Source organism: Branchiostoma lanceolatum, chromosome 7, assembly GCF_035083965.1.
Source record: "Branchiostoma lanceolatum isolate klBraLanc5 chromosome 7, klBraLanc5.hap2, whole genome shotgun sequence".
Lineage (NCBI taxonomy): Eukaryota > Metazoa > Chordata > Leptocardii > Amphioxiformes > Branchiostomatidae > Branchiostoma > Branchiostoma lanceolatum.
The window spans coordinates 7,686,233-7,701,143 of NC_089728.1; the positions used below are offsets into that span (position 1 = coordinate 7,686,233).

Sequence of the window (14,911 nt, forward strand, 5' to 3'; positions counted from 1 at the left end):
TCATGTACACAATCCCATGATGTGTACACAAAGTAAAAATTACAAAAAGGGAACTAATTTACAAAAACAGCCCAGATTTACCCTTGTAAAGCTTACTTCTTGGCAAAAATTGAAAATAGAAAAAAATATGAGGAATTGTGACAGGAGGGCATATGTCAAAATTGTTATGCTCCTGGCTATGATATTCTGTACTCTAAGGCTTCAAGTCATATTCCTTTTATTCTAAACAAAACACATAGTTTATGGTGTCACAGGAAATTTACACATTCATTGTATTTGATAGCTTTTTGAGATGAAGGCCATTGTCTTTCTATATATTGGGCTTTTTGTATTATTAAAGGCCAAAGTGCAATGCTGACAATAGTACTTTTGATATCATGCTGAATTATCAAAATCATTTAAAAATGCTATAATTAATGCAGCAAAATAAGTAAATCCTATACAATAGATGAGGCACATCACTTTTAAATGCAGGTGCCAGAAGCAGATGTAAGGAGCTCATTGCATACTGAGCATTTGGTTGCAGAAGGGTGATTCACAAAAGTGCATACTTGACACTGGCGCCCACCGATATTTAAAGGCCGGGCTTCAGCGCCAGGGAATCGGCTTTTCCCGCACTCCGCGCACACAATGCTGCTGGCAGAGTTGATAGTAGTGCAGTAATAGCAGGACCAGTTCTTCCCTTGGCCTGGCTTTTCAGTTATTTTCCCAAAACTGCTGTTGCTTTGGCCGTCTTTGTTGTTTGTGCCACATCGCATGCACAAATGAGTTGTGACTTCATTGCTTGCATTACAATACCAACATGTCCAGTGACTGTTTTTTGGCCTGCTTTGAATCTTGTCTGGACTGGAAGACTTGACATGATTAACAAACTGAGGACTTGTCTTGCCCCCTGAACCAGGAAGGGTTGTTGTTGCACCTTCTGGACCGTCAACGTTGTCATAGAGACTGCCCCGTCTTCTTCCGGCCGGTTGTTCTCTGAAGTTCTGCTGATCACCTTGGCCGTCCTCTACATCTTCAGCTGTTTTTCCTGGCACAAGGTGGATCAATGCCTCCTGGCCTTTATATGGTCTGGATGATGACATGTCCTTTGTTTGCCAGCTGCTTTCCCTGGGAAGCCGTGCCGTTTCCCCATCAGGTAATCCCATGGGCTCAGCTGGGAAACAGTTTAGCTGATTTGACATTGGCATTACCTCATAACCCCTGACGGTGTCAGTTTGAAGGTCATGTAGTAAGTCCCCTCCAAGATGCCGGGACAGGTCAGGGGGGTTCACAGCTATCCCGTGTGGGGGGTAGTGCACAGGGGGAGGCTGTGGCACTGAACCTGCTGTGTGACCTTTGCTCAAGCTGGCTACATCCAACAGATATCTATTGTAGTCAGACTTATACAGCTCTGCTCTGTATGGTACATTTCCTGTTGTGTCTGGCACATGCGTAGTCTTGGTTGTCTGTCCTGGACTTTCTATGTCTTCAGGCCCAAATACCTCAGCCATGCTGGCCATGATGTGTTCATCATGAGTTGTTGGGAGACCGTGGATGTCATCGGCCGGAGGGTACCTGATATCAAAGGACTGTCTTATCTGTGCTTCATCGACAAGGAACAAATCTTCTGCCCCATCCACCCCCAAGTCATGTTTTGTTGTCCAAGATTCGTCCCAGCTCCCTGGTTTCTCTCTGTCTTTCTTTTCCGGGTGACTTAGAGTTGTTGACCCCTGGGCTCTTGACCCTAAACTAGAGTACCCCAAGGTACTCTTAGTTGATCCTCTAGTTCTTGACTGGACAGTCGTTAACTGGGGAATATCGCGGCTACTAGCACTACTTCTGTCAGATTTTTCCCTAGTCCCTCCTTCACTGTCTCTATGTTGTCTACCGCTGCTGCTGGAGATGTCTTGCATGATCTTGAGGCTTTCTCCCTTGGCTTTTGACGACTGTGGAGTGCTGTCTGGCCTCATCTGCTTTTTCATGAAATTTGCACATTCAATACGGTCCCCAACCTGCAATATTCAATAAAACGGTGGACACCTATCATTATCCCATAATGTAATATGTAACACTCTGACTTTACATGACATAGTACATTGTATTGCTTCCATTCCTTCTGTGCTACTCTCCAAGTACCCATATCAACATTTCCTATGCCTACAGGCCATATTTGTTATATGTGTGCATAGTCTGTTACGTACAGTATTCATCCATGGTATGTATGGACCAAAGAATTCATTCTTGCCTTATTATGTATCAAGCCTTGAGTCAAAGTCTGTAACTAAAATGCCCCTGCAGTTCCAAAGAGCTTCTTCCCAAGCACAAGAGCTATTTATCACCCAAAAACTATAACCATAGGCATAGCTTGTCCAGAATGCAAGATATCAGCTGCAGTACCCAGGAAAGATGCCTGGGGGCCCAAAATCTATTAAATCATTTCTTTGATAGGACAAGACCTAAGCACAAACAAAATTCAATGACAATCCATCCATACTATAGCTGCTTGAGTTACAATGGTGTTCAATCACATACATACAAACAAGCACTACCGAAAACCATAACTTTTTTGGCGAAGGTAAAAAGCTTGTATACCATGAGCTCTCTTGCCCGCACCACCTGCCTGGGTAAGAAACCTCTGCCACTCATCTCATTATACACATCCTCCATGACCAGGCTCTCAGCCTGACACAGGAACAGGTCTACAGCTACTGTCAGCAACTGGATGGAAAAAAATCAATTTATCAGAACTGCAACAGTATAATATACGTGGAACACAGGCAGCTAGTTGCATCCACCACCACACATACATGTATCACAGACTACGCAACAAAACCATACACTGTTTAGCCTGCCCAGAGAAACAAAGCAATGAATACTATCTAAAAAGCAGCATAACAAAGTGAAAATGGATCCTATAAAAAATATCAACAGAACTTGAGAAACAAGTACCAACCCTCAAACACGGAACAAATGTTAATGTTCTACTAGAGCACTCTTGTTTATCTAACTCAACTGGTCATGTCATAGAATATTACTTCCACTATTTAACTTCTTAATACTTCTGCTTGAGCTCACGCAATATTATTAATCATGAATTTGCATGTGAGTTACTTTCTTTGCTATTTAAAATTATTATAGCACTTTTGTTGCTCTTACTAAGTTTTTATTCAACCCACCTAGATACTGCTTAAGTTAAAGCCAAACACAAATTTTTTTCTCAAAATGAAGGTCTGTAGACAACAGACATTCTATTACCTTTTCCTCTGGTGGCACCCTCTGGAGAACAAAGACATTATTTTTCTTGCTGTATCCCAACAGTGGCAACACATCCTCAGCTGACTGGGGCAACACAGCATTGACCTGGCACCAGAACACTGCTGTGTAGGTCTAAAACAATGTGCGGAAGGGAAAGGATTATAAAGTTGACATAACATGTAAACTGGTCAATCAAACAATCAATAAACAATAAAAAATCAATGATAAAATGCTTCAATACAACATACGGTTGCATTCTCCAGCACCTCTATTTTTGACATCCACAATCTTGATGCTATTTTCTTTCCGGGTACAAATGCACATGATACGTAGTGGAACATTTTACCACGGTGTAAGTTACACTGTAATGTTTAAGTCACCTACCTTAATTTTCTTAAACTCCTGACGCCAGGGATAGAGAATCAGATTTGTTCCAAATTGTTCAAGCTTCCTAAACACTTCAGCAATCTTCTTGAAGCCCACTTTCCCTTCATCAAAGTAATCAAGTGCTGAAACAACCAAGTTATTAAATGGAACTAAAATAAACTTTTCGTTGTGTTCAATACAGGCCAGATACTCCTTAGCCAGCCTGAGAAGGTCCTGTCTCTGAGTGACTCCATATTTGGCCTGGTGAGCGCTGTTGTTCGCTCCTCCAGTGGCCTCCTCGTAGATGAGATGCTGGTACCGTTTCTGAACGGCCCGACGCAGGTCCTCCTTCTTACGATTTGTTCCGTCCATGTTTATTGGGTGCTTCAGTTCAAACTGCAACTTGAAACTCGCAATGAAAAGCAGTCTGTGACATTCCCGAGAGCTGTGTTCTTCTTGTGAGCTTCTCTGGGGACGTGTACAATCTCTTCACCGCATATGAAATGATGTGCTGTCATCATGATGTCAGCTGGTGAAACCTGCAATGAGTCAGAGGTAAATCCTGTTAGTAACTCGCCCCAGCTTGTTTGAGATACCATCAGCATTATTCAGATGCCATGGCAGTTTAAAGTATAAAGTACAATCTCTCTGGCGACTAAGGGGATTTCCATACATCAGTTTGGTTGTAGGTTCCTCTTTTTTCTCTTAGACAGAAAAACAATTGGTACAAAATTCCTGACATAATAGTCATACAATCAAGAAAGCACTTATTATGATTTGTTTTGTTTTCGGCTAACAGTTACTAGTACGCAAACAAATTATGTGTAGGCTAAATGCTGGATTCAAACAATGATGTAACATCAACAATATGTAACATTACTAGTACAGTAAAAGATGGATTTAATTTAAACAATGATGTAACGTATTAAAGGTTCAACGTCGCATCATTATGAACACGATATGAAGAATCTCCTTTGGCTTAATTATCAAAATTCAGCAAACATCTCTACGTTGGACAACAACAAACTTTACACCTGGCGTGGTCACATGACTCATATCCTAATGTGGATGAGGTCATAACTTAGAGTGCGGACATGTTATGCCTTCTCTCAGACGCGCAAAAACTTGCCTTGTGGATTGAAGAATCTCCTGCTCTGAAGATATAATACACAGAGGAGGAAGGAAGTTTAGGCGTGCCTGCGGGAAAAGTGGGGAAATTTCATGCTAAATGGCGCACCTCGGAAAGTCCCGGGCTAGGGGAATCCCCTGACTTACTCCGAAACGAGCCAGCTTGGGTTATACCACCTTACACAGAGGGAATATCAAAGTCTAACATTCCCGAAAGTCGTCATAGAATTCCATGTAGATACACAGTTTACAGATACCAAGATATCCTATAATATCAATTATTATCATAGAAACATCTTTTCCATATATACCGGTCGTATCGTACAGGCGCATTTAAATAGCTCCGCAAAATACCCCTCAACAAGCTGGAGACAAAAAAAAGCGGAACTGAGATATTCGTTAAGTCATCGAAACTACTCTTGTTTAACGAAACTAAGAAGCACCATAAAGGTGAACAAGTACAACTGTGACACTCAAATTATGTAAATTAACATTTTGAACCCAAACCTGTTGTGGTGGTCCCTCCGAGCCTGTAAAAATTATAGCTTGAAGTTGTGAAACAAACAGCACGGTGCTTGTGAAAAAATACTTCCGCCCAAGGTTGCCACGAGACCTCTGACCTTTGAACTCTAGAACAGCCAATGACTACTCAGCAGACGATTCTATTGATGCATGATTTACAGGATAACAAATATTTTCTACTGTTCATCGCACGTACAAGCAGGGAGATCAAATCTTTTCAGTTAAAAGACGATAACAATTTATTAATAAAATTATAGCTTAGCGTTTTTTTTCCAAAAACATTGTACATAACATTCTTTGCGACTTGATATAAAGTTTTCGAATGCATGGTCACCCCTACATTTGTACGGTTGATATATCCTGTTACTACCCTGCGCGTTGCCAACACAAAGTCGCATACGTCACATAGAAGGTCCGGTGTGTTTGGTGTTAGTCGCTTTGCTGTTACTGTCAAGCTACAAAACACGCCAAAATGGTACGTATTCCCGGTTTAGACATTTCGGAAAGAATGTTAGATGTTTAAAGATGAATATCACAGATGAATTTTGTGGAAGATTTGCTTTCCATGATACTTTGAGGACAACAGAAGTTTCCTTCTTTCTGAGTTGAAAGATGGGAGGGCGAATGTGTACGGGCGAAACATAACGTTTCTGTTGCTAACACCGAATTTAACCACATTAGTACACGTTTGGGTCTTCTATATTTTCAAATTTTACATCATAATGACATTGGAAAATCTTTGACTACCTATGGAATTTTGAAATAAAACTGAAATGTCTTTTATTAATAATATCTCAAAAGTAATGAATTCATTCATTTTGTAATTTACCAGAAGTTCACTTGTATTTTTGTCACCATAGCCTCCCAAGAAGAAGAAGGGAAAGAAGAAGTCGGGCAAGAAGAAATCCGCAAAGGCCAAGACCCCAACCGTAGTAGATGGGATCTCTACAGAGGAGATGACCAAAGAACAGGTATGTTGCTTGGTTATGTTTATTTGTTTCGCAATTAGCTTAACTCAGGTAAACCGCCTTTACTTAGGCATAGCACACCAGTTTTGTAGAGAAAGTACAAGCTGCTAAAGACCGGACTGCAAGGTTTGATCTAGTCACACCGGGATGGACCCCTTCTCTTTTTGATATGTGTTGTGGGTTCTTAAACATGATCAGGGTGTGGCTCTCCTCTAACATGGATTTTGTTCTTTGTAGCATGGTCCATGGCATAGAAATAGTTTCCTTTAATTAACTTAAAGAAATATTTTGTTCTCAGCTTGAGGAACACATCGTGAGATTACGAGAGGAGTTAGATCGAGAACGCGAAGAGAGAAACTACTTCCAGCTGGAGCGAGACAAAGTCAACACCTTCTGGGAGATCACCAAGAGACAGTTTGAGGAGAAGAAAGCAGAGCTGAGGAACAAGGACAGGGAGATGGAGGATGCTGAGGAGAGACATCAAGTGGAGATCAAGGTAGAGATATACTTTTACAGTGGTTTTATTTTGCAGAAGGAGGGAAAAGGTTTCCTGATGTTTTCAAAATATTGTGGTTGAAATAGTTCTGTAGTATACTGTAGTCATAAAAGGGAGGTGTATGCAATGTGTCATGAATTTGCAGTGGAGAGGTCACTGCAAAAATAGAATAACTACAGTTAGAAAAGCGTTGATGTTTTGGTGGCGCCTCAGGTGCGAGCCTAATGTTAAGATGATAGATTAATATTCTTCATTGAATTAAGTTTTCACAGGGCATTAGAGAATAAAGCATTATGCCATAGTAATCAGCAAATTCCGCTAATCCATATGACTGTAACATGTCATCCTTATCCATTCCACAGGTTTACAAACAGAAGGTGAAGCATCTCCTGTATGAACACCAGAACAACATCTCCGAGCTGAAGGCAGAGAGCGCAGTCGCCCTGAAGCTGGCTCAGGACGACCATCGGGGTAACGAGGGAGATCTGCGCTCAGAAAAACGGTCGCTGAAGGTGGAGCTAAAGGAGCAGGAGCTCGCACATGAAGACATCATCAAGAACCTGAAAATTGTAAGTTATGTTATTATGATGACCGTAGGAAAAAGGAAGTTTGTGTATTATGATTAATAGACATTGTCATCTTTTTTCACATTAGGATCATAGTTGTATCAAATATGGTAAGGAGAAATAGTAGCAGGTTTGCTTGTATTGTGCAAAACTGAATGCCATAATTCATTTTTGCTCAGAAACATGACGAGCTCATCACAGAGCTAAGACAAGACTTTGAGCGCGAGGCTCGGGAGATTGAGGCCAAGTATGAGAAGAAGATGCGGATGTTACGAGAGGAGCTGGAACTCAGGAGAAAAACAGAGATTCATGAGATCGAGGAGAGGAAGAACGGCCAGATCAACACGCTCATGAAGAACCACGAGAAGGCCTTCAGTGATATCAAGAACTACTACAACGATATCACCCTGAACAACCTGGCTCTCATTAACTCACTCAAGGTAAGACCATCCTTTAAATGTAAACTATGTGATTAACTGTTTATCATGTTTAATGTTCTCAAGATATAAGAAGCTTGTAACCGCCATATTTGTTATAAACTCCGTGAAAACACAGGTGTTGTAATTAGTAATTGGTGTGTTTGTTTCTTTGTCTTGATGTCATTCCACAGTCATGTGCATATTGCATAGTGGCAGCATGTAAGGCAGAAGTGGTGTAATAGGATACACGTAGAAAGGGAAGTAATTTTCTGACCATGGAGTCTTTCTATGATTACAACAGGAGCAAGTTGAGGAGATGAAGAAGAAGGAGGAGCGGATGGAGAAACAGATGAATGAAATCATGGCAGAGAACAAGCGACTCACAGAACCTCTGCAGAGAGCACGGGACGAGGTGGAGGACCTCCGCAAACAACTGGCCAACTATGACAAAGACAAGGCTTCACTTGCAGTGAGTATATCATGCATCTTTTCCAGCAATTTTTTGGCGACGCTTCAGGCGGAGGTATTTTGGCATCTTGGATATGATAGTGTGTATGGCTCATGAATCATTATTAAAAATGCACAGTGTATTCAAATTTCTTAAAACCTAGTGGTGTACTCATGTTGTTTTTTTGGTCCTGCCATGCAGAGTGCCAAGGCCAGACTGAGAGTCATGGATGAGGAGATGAAGGCACTAGAATGGGAACATGAAGTGCTGAAGCAAAGATTTGCAAAGGTAAATATTGCTTCCAACTGTGTTTGTTGTTCTTATGAATCTAGATTTAGAGCCAGGATGACGAGTACAATTGATTGCACCTGATTTGGGTACCATCGTGAAAATGGAGGTACAGTATTGCAATCAGTTGTGTTTGTTTGTTTGTTTGTCTTGGTGTGGGTCCATTGTCATGAATATTGCAAAGCGGCAGCATGTAAGGTGGAATTGGTGTAATAGGATACTTGGAGAATTGAAAGTACAGTCTGGCTCGGGTCCGATGGTGTTGTAGTTGAGAGTCAGGATGGCTCATGGCTACCCCCACCCAGGTCATTAGGGGCACCCAGTTAGAGCTTATGTTCCTTTTGCAGGTGTCATTTACTAATTGAGGTGTTATTCCACTAACAGGTTGAGGGTGAGCGAGATGAGCTGTATGGTAAGTTTGTGAAGGCCATCCACGAGGTGCAGCAGAAGTCCAACTTCAAGAACCTGCTGCTGGAGAAGAAGCTGGGGGCCCTGGCCGACACCCTGGAGAAGAAGGAGGCCCAGCTGAACGAGGTTCTGTCCGCGTCCAATCTGGACCCGACCGCGCTGACGGTCGTGACCAGGAAACTGGAAGACGTTCTGGACTCCAAGAACAGCGCCATAAAGGATCTTCAGTACGAGCTGGCACGCGTCTGCAAGGTCAGTAGACTGCAGTCTCTACTTTCGTCATCAAGATACCTCTTTAAACTTATCTAGGATTGTCTCCTGCTAAAAGATTTGGTGTTGCCCTTCAACTCAAGGCTTTCCATTTCATTCTTGTTGTTTGTCCTCTTAGGAATACAGTTATCTGTAGCATCCCATGTATCAAAATGTCAAGACAAAGAGTGTAGTCTCACAACTGGCTGTCATCAATATCTTGATTCCAACTCATTTGACTTACTATCATGATATATTGAATAGTCCTGTATGTTAATATTTACCATGTCTTTTTCACAGGCTCACAATGATCTGTTGCGAACATATGAGGCCAAGCTACGAGCGTTCGGCGTCCCAACGGAGGAGCTTGGGTTCAAACCACTGGAGAGTACAGTAGGGGGTCAAGCCTTGGGACAGGGGCCGGCTGGGCTGGTCGCTGCACCCACGTGATTCAGGGTTGTACCATAATGATTGTACTCTAGAGTGGGTTGGGGATTGCAAAACATTTCATTTGTGGATGAAGAATTCTAAGTATAAAACCAATATGAGCAATTGTTTTTAATTAAAAACATTTAAAATGTTGGACCACTGTCGAAGTACTTCACTTTTTTTTATCACATACTGTTGATAGACAGCAGTTTATTTTTTCCACAATCTAGTTGAACTATGGACCAAAGTGTTGTAAAGTTCCCTCTGCTGTTGGAGATGTACATTTTAAATAGGAAGGATTTTATAGAATCCAACATCAGACCTGTATATCAGTCAACGATTAAGATTGCCTTTGTATACAGTACCTTTTTGCTTTCACATATTCATTTTAAGGTGTGGTATTTTTCATGGTAGCTTGTTTGACACAATGCACATATGGTAGTCAGTTCTGTCCTCAAAGACTTTGATATGCCATTCTGGGAATAGATACAACTCTGTCCATCCCACATCAGCAATATCCTGCCTCATGAAAACCTTGAAGGTGCAAAAGATGTCATACACAATGTACATTAAAACCATCCACAAATTGCCTAGTAGTATTTCCATGCAAGCAGGAATATACTATAGGCTGCAACCCTGAGAAATCGCCGAAAAGGAAAGCTCGAAGGGTAAATTGTAAGCTCACCAAGGAATTCAGTTCCCTTCACTTTTCTTCTGCAGCAGTTCTTCTACCATATTCCATACCTTGTTTTCTTGTGACCAGGGATAAGATTGAGTCTTCTGCATCTGCTGCTAGAATCTTTCATCCTTTAGGTGGTCCAAAATTTATTCCATGTCTGTATATATTAAGAAGTGTTGTGGATTTCTGTTCTTCTGAGAGTCTAATAAAGTCATTGTCCAGAACAAAGTTTGATGACCTGTCTTTGTTTCGTATTTACTTTCTATTAGGTATATGGTTATGATATGTGTGACTTATCAGGAGTTACTTTTGCATTGCAGCTAGCCACAAAGCACAACATCTCAGCCATTCACTCAGCCACTCATAGGATATATCTGTAAGGAGATTCAAGGAAAGTATACACCAGGTATAACTTTAATATATGAAGACAATATATCTGCTTGTAAACTCTACACCCAATACATATCATCATGATATACAATCAATTATGTGCGCATACCACTGAAATACTATAATGTTAAATATGTCAACTTTACATTAAATGCATACAGCTTCCCTTTGAAGCTTCCTTCACAGATTCCCTGTCGTCAACCTTCTACTAGTAAATACAAGTACACTTCTTTCTTAAGCCATGTGCGATTCTACAATTATTGAAGGGATAAAATTATAGATATCCCTGTCAAAAAACATATTCTGAATCAAATCACTGAAGTAAACAAAGTCCTACTTTACCTTATCAAAACGGTACATAAAATATCATGTTCACTCCTCTTCTTGAAAGCCTTCATAACACAAGCAATTTGGACACTTTGTCCATTATCATTACCAAGGATATTACATTCCAAATTCTCTTTTCACATAGAACACTTCTTGCCATTTCTCAGTCGAGACCATTATCTGAACAGATGACACCAAACATCATTTTATCATCATACAGTTATTAGGTATACCAGTACCATCTGCATTTTCACCACTCTGTACACAGACAAGCACTTTTCCTACAAGTTGCCATCTTTCTTACAATAAGACACATACCAACAATGAACCAAGTACTGTACAAAACAATTATGGGCTTCTTGCCTCTGACTTGAAGGCTCTGTATCCCTACTCAAAGGTTTGATAGTGATAAGTGACTTAAACAGACATCACAGTAAACATGACGGCTCATGATATCAACTTGATTTGCTGTTGTTTTATACATGATTTGACTAAGAATAACATGATTTTTTTGTTGCAGTTGTGATCTTGATGGTATCTTGTGATATTTGCATGTGCATGTATATATCGTCATCTTTTCACCTTAATAATCCATGTGCATGACATGTATGTTTTCTCTATAATACCCATCCCTTATAGAGTTTCTTAGCTGGGTGCCTATGCTGTACAATATATTTTCCAGCTGCTATTGTAGTTCTAACCAAATAGTTAACAAAAGCAACAGTCACTGCTCTTTTTTCACCTTGATCCAACTTGTAATGATATACATGTACATTGTTGCACTAATGAACTGTCATACAAAGGACTAGTTTTAACAGGAGTCACTGATAACAATCAGTCTTCTGTAATGTTGAACCAAAGAGGGCCTTGTTGTTTCAAAATGATTGTTATCTTTAATATACACAAAGGCTTAAGATATGATTCATGTCACTAAATCTACTACTAGTACAATGGATTAGCAGTTCATTGACTGATGTGCTTGTAGAACACACCCATTAAAAACAAAATTAAAAAAGTCAATATGGTTATTCCATGTTGTGTAAACTGTTTGTCTTCCATTCTGTACCTTTATTTCTTCTACCTGGGCTTGGTCCCTCCACCCTTCCATACAACAGTCGCTTAGTTAATGACTGTGAAATCAAATGACCTCTTGTGAAATCTCACATTTGGTTTGTAACTGTATATTTTAAGAGCAACATAAGTACAGTCAAAAGTACTCACATATCCTTTCGTATGCAACTCAATAAAAACTCACAAGAAATAATCTGATGTCCACAAAATGTTTGCTCTTCATAAAGCTCCAATTGAATGGTGGGCTATGTCCCCATTTTTAAATGAGACAATTGTCATTTGTTTTGGATCTTGAATTCCAACATTTTAAACATTTAGAAAATAAATTAAAAAAGGGCTCAGTTCAACATCTTTTGTTAAAATGGAAGAAAAGATACCACACCCCCAATTGAAATACATGATCACTGCTAATCTAAGATGTCAGATAGTTCCAGCTGTTTTGTTGAAAATCTCCAGACGTAAGATTCCAAATGATGTGCTGGTCACGCACTGCCTACAAGTACATCATTAAACCTGTCATGCCTGAAGTTTACTTTCGCAGTGGTTTTATTTTGCGGTAGCAGGAAAAAGGAAATTTTTGCAGTGTTTTGAATTTGTGGTTGAAACAATGCTGTTCTACAGTAGTTATACAAGGGAGACATGTTTGTGGTGTCATTAATTGGTGAGGTGACCGTGGAAAATGCGAAAATAAAACCATTGTGAAAGTATTTAAAATTTCCAGAACGTCAACCGAATGTCTCCTGAGAGGCGTATGTGATGTAGAGAAAGCCGTCCTCATCTTTCTCTCTCTCGTAGACCTCAGAGATGGGCGTGCACACACTGACCATGTTGTGTTGGTTGACCAGCATGAAGAAGGCCTGGTTCGGGTTCAGCTGTAGTCTCCTCCTGCAATGACATACAGGTGGATTCCAGGTTTGTATATAAAAGACATAAATAGGGAGAGACAAGTAACCTTAGCAAAAACAAACACCGCCTATTCTATAATTGGCTGATTGTTCTAGAACTAAAAGCTGTAACAATCACAGAACTTCCAGTTTTGATATCTCCTGTTCTGCATAAGCTACCATCATAATTTTTGGGTGGTAAATAGATCTTGTGCATGGAAAAAAGAAACACTAGTTTGGGCCATCTAGCAGCATCCTTTGTAACTGCCGGAACATTTTACCGTAGTTGCAGACTTTTTAACTGGATATTAAGTCAACATGGGATGAATGAATTTTTCTTACCTAATGATTTTCACCAGCTCGCTCATGTTGACATGGTCAGGGACCAGGAACTTGGTCTTGTCCAGGAGAGGGAGCTGTCTCTCCCCGCTGTACCGCTCGATGATCACAGGTATCTTATCTGCATGTTCTGATCGGATCTGTTCAACATCACGAACCCTTGCAGCTAAGACAAAGACACGAAAAGTTATAGATCTGCACATGTGCATGCAGATGGATGGATGAAAGGGTTCATAATCTTCATATGATTATGATGCAATTTTTGCAAATATCAGTGCCTTTAGACTGGCGGGTAGACCAGATGGTAGATCAGCCGTGTAAGTGTGTATCCACGAGCTCAAAATTAGTTTAGTGGCTTAAAACTTCAATAATATCTTTATAACCACTCCCAAGGCCCTCATGATTATGACTCATCATTCATGGCTGTAGCCATATTGGTTTTCTTTAAAACACCCAATTTAATGGACAGCCAAGGGATGATGATGAGGGCAACAAACTTTTCATTGGCTATGATTATGAAGTAATCAAGGTTACAGTTATGCGACACTGATGGCAAACAAGAAACAATTGATCGGGCCAATGTTGTGAGTGGATTACTCTAGTGTGATCGAGTACTGTATATCTTTTCAATTTTCTGGGCCAGGGTCGAAAGCATAGGATTAGGAACCATACAAAAATTATGGACAATCTGTACGACATTTTTGTACGTTTTTTACTTTTTGCAACCAAGAAAATGGTTTGACAATCTGACGACATAGTTAAACAATCTGAAAGAGAGGGGAATGTTGCATGACAAATCGATTTAGCTGAATAAATTGCGTTATGCAGGAGGACAACAACAAAGACCCTTCCCTAACAGCCATGATGTTTACGTCGTGACGTAATCAGCTGGGATGCCTTGAACGACAATCGCCAAATTCTACCACTTCTCTCTGTTACACTTGGCTATTAGAGAACAAAAAGGCTTACCGAAGCTCCTTCTTTCCTTGAAGCTCTTCTCTGGTGCCATATTTGAGGATGACGATCGAGAAAAACGAGTTTAGGAGGACGACAGGAACATAACATCAGCAGATTCCAGTTTCGTGGTTCGGCAACTTATTTACGCTGTTCCTGGTGTTGCACGTACTCCCCAGCTCATGTAACGTATTGAAACCAATGTGTTCTTAATAACGAAAATCTGTACCTTATATCAGCATACAGATGTATGATAAATATTTTCATACGTCAGTCTCACAGACATCGACGATTTTTGTAAGCATTACTAAATTAAATACAAAAAGTAACTGAAAAATTGGGGAGTATGTCATAATGATACATTTTCCCTCTCAATGGATTGTGGGTATTCAGGCCTTTGTTGCACAGCGCCACCTTGCGATAATGATAAATTATGCTTCTGTTGCTGCTCTCCAAGTAGATGTAGGAGTCGGCCTTTTTATTTGAAAATTACACGTGTTCTGATATCTTAATTGTATTCATAGTACACATAGTGACTTTAATACTGTAGGGTTAATGACTGTGAAAAATCCAAATAACTCTCTGTGAGGTGTACATCATAAGGCATGGTCAGTTCCTATAATCATCAAATAAACCAAGGAGGTTTAATCTATTGAGTTAGCGGTAGCGCAAATGCTTTTTAGAGTCAGATTAATTTGATCTTACTTGTTACTAATGTCTCTGTATAAACCATCTCTTACTTT

At 40.2% G+C, this 14,911-nt stretch overlaps 3 protein-coding genes across 4 annotated transcripts; 1 reads left to right on the forward strand and 2 right to left on the reverse strand.

Annotated features, from left to right (window-relative positions):
- Positions 1-82: 82 nt before the first annotated feature.
- On the reverse strand, positions 83-5,344 carry LOC136438964 (uncharacterized). 2 transcript variants are annotated; one of them, XM_066434030.1, is made up of 6 exons: positions 5,239-5,323; positions 4,733-4,800; positions 3,622-4,142; positions 3,238-3,369; positions 2,575-2,700; positions 83-1,994 (listed from the first exon to the last, which is right to left on the reverse strand). In XM_066434030.1, exons 3-6 carry the CDS (start codon positions 3,973-3,975, stop codon positions 465-467), a joined length of 2,142 nt encoding a protein of 713 aa, XP_066290127.1. In that variant the 5' UTR covers positions 3,976-4,142; positions 4,733-4,800; positions 5,239-5,323; the 3' UTR covers positions 83-464. The 2 variants fall into 2 exon arrangements, with proteins under 2 accessions (XP_066290127.1, XP_066290128.1); XM_066434031.1 differs by lacking the exon at positions 4,733-4,800 and having other exon boundaries at positions 5,239-5,344.
- A 268-nt stretch (positions 5,345-5,612) lies between these two features.
- LOC136438965 (dynein regulatory complex subunit 4-like) lies at positions 5,613-10,009 on the forward strand. Its single transcript, XM_066434032.1, has 9 exons — positions 5,613-5,728; positions 6,114-6,224; positions 6,520-6,717; positions 7,080-7,286; positions 7,463-7,723; positions 8,004-8,171; positions 8,352-8,438; positions 8,823-9,098; positions 9,396-10,009. The coding sequence occupies exons 1-9, from the start codon at positions 5,726-5,728 to the stop codon at positions 9,543-9,545; spliced, it is 1,461 nt and encodes a 486-aa protein (XP_066290129.1). The 5' UTR covers positions 5,613-5,725; the 3' UTR covers positions 9,546-10,009.
- A 2,586-nt stretch (positions 10,010-12,595) lies between these two features.
- On the reverse strand, positions 12,596-14,481 carry LOC136438966 (microtubule-associated proteins 1A/1B light chain 3A-like). Its single transcript, XM_066434033.1, has 3 exons — positions 14,184-14,481; positions 13,218-13,380; positions 12,596-12,876 (listed from the first exon to the last, which is right to left on the reverse strand). The coding sequence occupies exons 1-3, from the start codon at positions 14,221-14,223 to the stop codon at positions 12,717-12,719; spliced, it is 363 nt and encodes a 120-aa protein (XP_066290130.1). The 5' UTR covers positions 14,224-14,481; the 3' UTR covers positions 12,596-12,716.
- Positions 14,482-14,911: the final 430 nt, after the last annotated feature.

What these genes read in the sequence shown, in the direction of transcription:
- LOC136438965 (XM_066434032.1), top strand. An exon ending in GACATCAAGTGGAGATCAAG is followed by an intron (nt 6,718 to 7,079) that starts GTAGAGATATAC and finishes TCCATTCCACAG; the next exon opens with GTTTACAAACAGAAGGTGAA. An exon ending in TCATCAAGAACCTGAAAATT is followed by an intron (nt 7,287 to 7,462) that starts GTAAGTTATGTT and finishes ATTTTTGCTCAG; the next exon opens with AAACATGACGAGCTCATCAC.
- LOC136438966 (XM_066434033.1), bottom strand. Translation starts at nt 14,223, where the DNA reads ATGGCACCAGAGAAGAGCTTCAAGGAAAGAAGGAGCTTCG. An exon ending in CAAGGAAAGAAGGAGCTTCG is followed by an intron (nt 13,381 to 14,183) that starts GTAAGCCTTTTT and finishes TCTTTGTCTTAG; the next exon opens with CTGCAAGGGTTCGTGATGTT. An exon ending in GAGCTGGTGAAAATCATTAG is followed by an intron (nt 12,877 to 13,217) that starts GTAAGAAAAATT and finishes ATGTCATTGCAG; the next exon opens with GAGGAGACTACAGCTGAACC.
- LOC136438964 (XM_066434031.1), bottom strand. Translation starts at nt 3,975, where the DNA reads ATGGACGGAACAAATCGTAAGAAGGAGGACCTGCGTCGGGCCGTTCAG. An exon ending in AGGAGTTTAAGAAAATTAAG is followed by an intron (nt 3,370 to 3,621) that starts GTAGGTGACTTA and finishes ACATTGTTTTAG; the next exon opens with ACCTACACAGCAGTGTTCTG. An exon ending in GGGTGCCACCAGAGGAAAAG is followed by an intron (nt 2,701 to 3,237) that starts GTAATAGAATGT and finishes TTTTCCATCCAG; the next exon opens with TTGCTGACAGTAGCTGTAGA.